This window comes from Sinocyclocheilus rhinocerous, unplaced genomic scaffold (genome assembly GCF_001515625.1).
Source record: "Sinocyclocheilus rhinocerous isolate Xijiao unplaced genomic scaffold, SAMN03320098_v1.1 scaffold106, whole genome shotgun sequence".
Lineage (NCBI taxonomy): Eukaryota > Metazoa > Chordata > Actinopteri > Cypriniformes > Cyprinidae > Sinocyclocheilus > Sinocyclocheilus rhinocerous.
Window position 1 is genome coordinate 1,132,643 of NW_015633181.1, and position 5,856 is coordinate 1,138,498.

General features: G+C 37.9%; 1 protein-coding gene across 1 annotated transcript in view; it reads left to right on the top strand.

Moving 5' to 3' along the window:
• LOC107743464 (RNA-binding protein Musashi homolog 2-like) overlaps window positions 1–5,856 on the top strand; it is a 252,987-nt gene that overhangs the window by 109,477 nt on the left and 137,654 nt on the right. Inside the window, exon 8 of the mRNA XM_016556685.1 lies at window positions 953–1,045. Coding sequence (XP_016412171.1) covers window positions 953–1,045 — 93 coding nt within the window. The remainder of the gene's footprint in view (window positions 1–952; window positions 1,046–5,856) is intronic.

Genomic DNA, 5,856 nt, shown 5'->3' on the forward strand with positions numbered 1-5,856 from the left:
CACATGGTTGCCAGGTTGACAAAGATAATTAGCACATTTAGCAGATATTTCCGTATTGCGCAAGTGGGAAGCTCTGTTTCGGGGATTACGTCTCTTTATATCAGGCAACCCAGTTGTTTTCCTCTGCGGCCAGGTTAAACCTTGTTGTAGCCTATATATGTTCTATTCATTCTTTTTTAGAAACCTCGCACTTTTCTACTCAGTTTTAAACGTTGTACAATTTTAAACAAATTAAGTGTGGTCCACTGCTGCACACGTGCCACAATATCGATACAGGGCCAGCTGTATCGATACTCGTATCGTCAAATCTCTGTGACGATACATCGTCGTATCGATATTTTGAACACAGCACTAGTAACTACATTGGTTAGGTTTAGGGGTAGGTTCAGGGTTAGTACATAGTTATTACCCAGTTATTGTAATTACTTTAACAAATACATCATATATACATGTGGACTACCACTGTAAAATAAAGTGCTACCATTTTAATCAGTATGTTTTTGCAGCAGTCATTTTTTCACTCGTGTCACTTATAGTACATAAGCTCACAACTCAGCTAAAATATATCTGTATTTTTTTGGTGGCACTACAGATTTGGATAAATAATGGTGCAGGAAATACTGATACACAGTTCTTTTTACTATATTTGTTTATCCTTCTCATTCTCACCATCTGGTAAAAAAGTCTGCTCTATTTCTTGATCTATTACTTGGTATTACATAAATCATAATGTTTGTTACTGAAATGTAGGCAAATTAATAATTTGTTCTCCTCTGTATGTAATTAATTTTTTATGGTAAACATGCAGATTATTTAATCACGCATATTTAAACAAACTAACGAATATCATGATCGGAATAGATCAGTGTCAGTAATCTAGGTGTCCGCTTGGTCTGAACATGTTTTGTTTTGCTCATGTTTTTCTCTTTTCTGTTTCTCTCTTTCTCACCAGATGGTCACAAGAACAAAGAAAATATTTGTGGGTGGATTATCAGCGAGCACAGTCGTTGAAGATGTGAAACAGTATTTTGAACAGTTCGGAAAGGTAAGACCAGGACATCACTCCCTACTGATATTCCAGTATGAACATCTTCAGATTTCCATGCCTAGGCAAACACAGACTCGCTCATGTCTGCTCATGTGTTTGTTACAGTGCAATGTTGGAAATGAGGGCACAGGTGTGTGAAGGCGGTGTGGCTTATTCAGGAAACTGTTGTTGGTGTTTTCAGTGATGTTGAAACTTACAGGCTGTAGAATGAAGTATTTATATCCAGACATTTACTGCCAAGTAGCTGACATTGATTAAAACCTGCCTGGGAGCGGGGCTAGGATGGTTGTGGGTTGAGTTTGAGTGTGTGGCTATGGCTAGGAGCAAACTGAAATGAGTAGGGGTGTAATTTGAGTGCATGGCTAAGGCTAGGATTGGATGTTGGGGATGGAGTTTGGGCTGGGAGTGGGTGGGGTTTGAATTGTAGGTGTGGCTAGATTGTCGTGGTTAGACATCAGAATGGAGTTGGACTGTATTTTTATGTGGATATTGTTGTCATAGTTATGGAAATTTCAACTCTGAATAAAAGACTGCAGGCTGTTAATATTACCTGTCTGCTTATATGAAAAAAAAATGAATCTGAGTGTAAATATTCACCACAACAGCCACAATCATCATGGTTGAGCAGGACTTGATTGACTTGATTATATGAGACAAGCTTTTTTAGCTTCTCGTGGAAGATTTTAAGAGCACAAACAAATCAGTGTGATTGAACATGTCATCTGAAATAAGAGCCCTTCTCTTTCTCTCTTTCTCTCTTTCTGTTCTCCCAGCTCTCTCTCCATTTTCCACAGGCTGGGAAAAGGCTCTCTTTCAGGCTCTCTTTCTCAGGTGGATTTCTATGTTTATTAAATAAACTGGCCCTCCGCTGTACACTGCCATTATCTCTGTGTATAGCCTGTGTTATACTTTCCGCATGAGCAATCCGGACGCGTACAAGGACAGCGCGGACGCGGACTACTTGTATTTATACTACCGAAAGCATACGCTGATGGTCCGCTCCGCGGACGTGCTCCATACATGCGCAGTAGACCGGCTTGAACAGGAAACAAACATGTGAACAAACAATTGCCCACAGTTATCTGGCTGTCTTTATCTTGTTTTATCGACGGATTGTACAGGTTCGAGTAGCAACGGGCTTATTCACACAGCATGCGCAGTTGGTGCTTTTGAAGCCTACTGACCGCGCGGTCACAAAAAATGGGAGGCACGCGGATGTCCGCGCACACTCTCCGATGACGATTTTTACGTCACGCATACCCTAGCGGACTCGCGCACGCGGAAAGTATAATACGGGCTTATCTGTGCAGCACTGAGACTCCCGCAGACAGGAACCCGGTACTTAGTGTTTAGAGAGAGAGAGAGACAGCGGTCAGGCAATTCACATCTCAATTGGACATGTTTGGAATTTCTTAGTGGACTTAAATGCCATTACTCGTGTGTGTGTGTGTGTGTGTGTGTGTGTGTGTGTGTTTAAGTTTAGTTGTCTCTGCATGAATGTGGTTTATGTGCTTCAGTGATCAGGGTGAGTTTGTGTATGTTTCTAATTTTGTGTGAGTGTGTGTTTTAGGTAGTTGTGCCAGTTGGTTAAGAGCTGAAAGGAGGAAACAGGTGGTGATTTCAGTTTTCTTACCTCTTTCAGGGAAAACACTGCAGAATAAAGGTTTCAGTGTTGCATTGGCTAAACAAATCTCACCATGGAGAACATGCATGTTTTTGACTTCTGCCCTTTATAGCCTCTTTCTAATTTACATCAAGCTAAAGAAATATTTCACTCAAATATTTTTAATTTTCTGAAAATCAATTACCCTCATGCCATCCAAGATGTAGATTTGGAGAAATTTTGCATTACATCCCCCACCATTGGATCCTCTGCAGTGCCGTTAGAATAGTCCAAACAGCTGATAAAAACATCACAATAAACAACAAGTAATCCACATGATCCTCCAGTCCAATTAACATCTTGTGAAATGAAAAGCTGCTTGTTTGTAAGAACAAATCCATCTCTTGTGTGTTATGTGCGCACAAGCAAATCAGTTGTTGGCTGCAGTGAATTTAATGTCCACAGGTGTCGCTAATAACAAGCGTTTCTGAATTCTCTATATAGCCTCTTTAAATTTAGTGTCTGTTCTGGTTAATTAGTCTGCACTTTTTGGTTTTAATACTGGTTGTCCATTGTAATGGAAGGATAGAAGCGGAGCAGACACTGAGCACAAACACTGATGTACTTCAAGCAGGTGTGTGCTAGGGGTGTGAATCACCAGAGGCCTCACGAAACGATACGATATTATCACGATACTTGTGTCACGATACAATATTATTGCGATTTTAAATATATTGCGATATTCTATCATTTATTTCTGATATTCTAATGTCCTCAAAGGAAAACTTTGGCAACATCTGTTTTAACTAAAAAGAAACATTTCTCAGTTATCTCACTTCAATTTTATTGCTGCAGTGCAAAATGCGATTGTCAAGCAGACAAACTGACCAACACTTTCATGAAAACCTGTCATATATGTTGTATGCACCTGGCAAACTCAACTATTTGTATTATAGTCTAGTCTAGTCAACCTTAATTAAATTATTATTTATTATTTTATTAAATAATATAAAGTAATTTTGTAAGACTTTTTAAATTTAACTCCATTTTAATGATACTGAATTTAAAAAAACACAAGCCAATAAAATAACCACACTTTTACTGAAAGTAACACAATAAAACTGGACAGAATTTGCATATATTAATATTGGTAACACTTTACAATAAGGTTCATTAGTTAACATTAGTTAACTACTTTAGTTAACGAACTAAGAATGAACAATAGTTCTTGGGCATTTGTTAATCTTAGTTCATGTTAATTTCAACGTTTACTAATGCATTATTAAAATCAACAGTTGTGCTGGTTAACAGTTAATGCACTCTGAATTAACATGAACTAACAGTGAACAACTGTATTCTCATTACCTAACATTAAGAAAGATTAATAAATACTGTAATAAATGTATTGTTCATTGTTCGTTCATGATAGTTAATACATTAACTAACATTAACTAATGCAAACAGGAACAAGTATACTGCATAGAAATTTCCTGTCAGCGCATTATTTGAGCGAACTTTGCTTTTCCGGTGAGCATGAGCGGTACATGAGCGGAACGCACATTCATAGAGCAGAATATTGAGCGGAGCGTCAAACCACGCAGTGAAGAGGAGAGTGAAACCTGCGTGTTGAACACTGCCAGGCGGGGCACGGCGCATCATATATATAAATTTATTATTATATGTAGCCTATATTTTCGGCTCGCATTTTCTGCCGTTTTCCTCTTTGGCATTTTCGGTTTTCGGCCGACAATTTTCGGCTGCCGAAAATTCGGTGCATCCCTACTTGCTACCTTGTTTACAAATCCGAAGTAAGTCCATACATCCGATTTAAATGCGGACGGGGCTTTCCTGATAACTTTCCGCGATGCCGCCGTCTTTATTTTACTAACTTACTGCATGCTGAAGGTGACCCAGCTGACCTCAACAGAAAAAAACTCAACACCACCATCTAGTGGATTGTAAAGAAATTGATTTTATTATTCTACCAAATAGTATAATAAAAGATCGATACTTGGCGTCCGTGTATCGATACAGTATTGCCGAGGAAAATATTGCGATACTATGCTGTATCGATTTTTTTCCCCCACCCCTAGTGTGTGCTCAGACAGGGAAGAGAACATACACAAGTGTGTACTAGGGATGTAACGGTATGAAAATTTCTTATCACAGTTATAGTGACCAAAATTATCACGGTTATCAGTATTATCACGGTATTGTTCAAATGTGCTGAAGATGTTCAAAAAGTACCGACACATAAATAACTTCAAGTTTTATATTTAAAAATCAACAAACAACAAATAAAATGACTTTTTGTTTGCATAATCACTAAAACAATAACATTACCAATGATGTTCGGATTTTAAATGACAACTTGACTGACAACAGTTTAATAGCATGTTGAAATATCTAATGTAAATTAGGGCTGGGACGATAAATCGATGCAGAATCGATTCGTGGATCGATTCTTAGCTTTTCAGAATGCATCGCGATTCCTCTGGAATCGATTCTGAGCTTAGATTTAACAGCAGATGGCACTCTAATCTAGTTTTTATCCGCACACTCAAATGCTCATGAAGAAGAGTGCTAAAGAGCGCTTGTGCGTTCGGCTGAGTCATGTAATTTCACCTCAGCTCAGAATGCTTTTATGACACGAGATTAATGTAAACACAGCCCACTGTGAATACCTTTGTAATTTGCTTCAACCTTTTCGAATTTTATGAATGATTATTTTAGGTTCAAGTGTGTGTAAGGATTTGGAAACAAGCAGAGTACGGCAGTTTCTAAAGCATGCAGCGCCGTCTGCTGTTCAGAACTAAGCTCAGAATCGATTCAAGAAAGAATTGCGATGCATTCGGAAAATCTCAGAATTGATAATTTCTCGATTCTCGATGCATCGATTTATTTTCCCAGCCCTAATGTAAATGTTAAAAAAAAAAAGCTTTGAAAAAGTTTCAGAAAAAGGTAAACCTCACATTTCAGCCTTTAAATAAAGAAAAGATATGTCAAAATGATAATTGATTAATAAATGATTATATGTATTTTATCTGCTCCATAAATAATTCTAGATAACTTATCTGAATTGTTTAAATGTGTAGAATCCACATAAGCTTGTTTTTCATCAACCGGTCAAAATTTACAGCAGGGCATGCAAATTCGGTCCGTTTTTGGCCAGACAGAAACCGCACACAGACTGAATGTAAATATA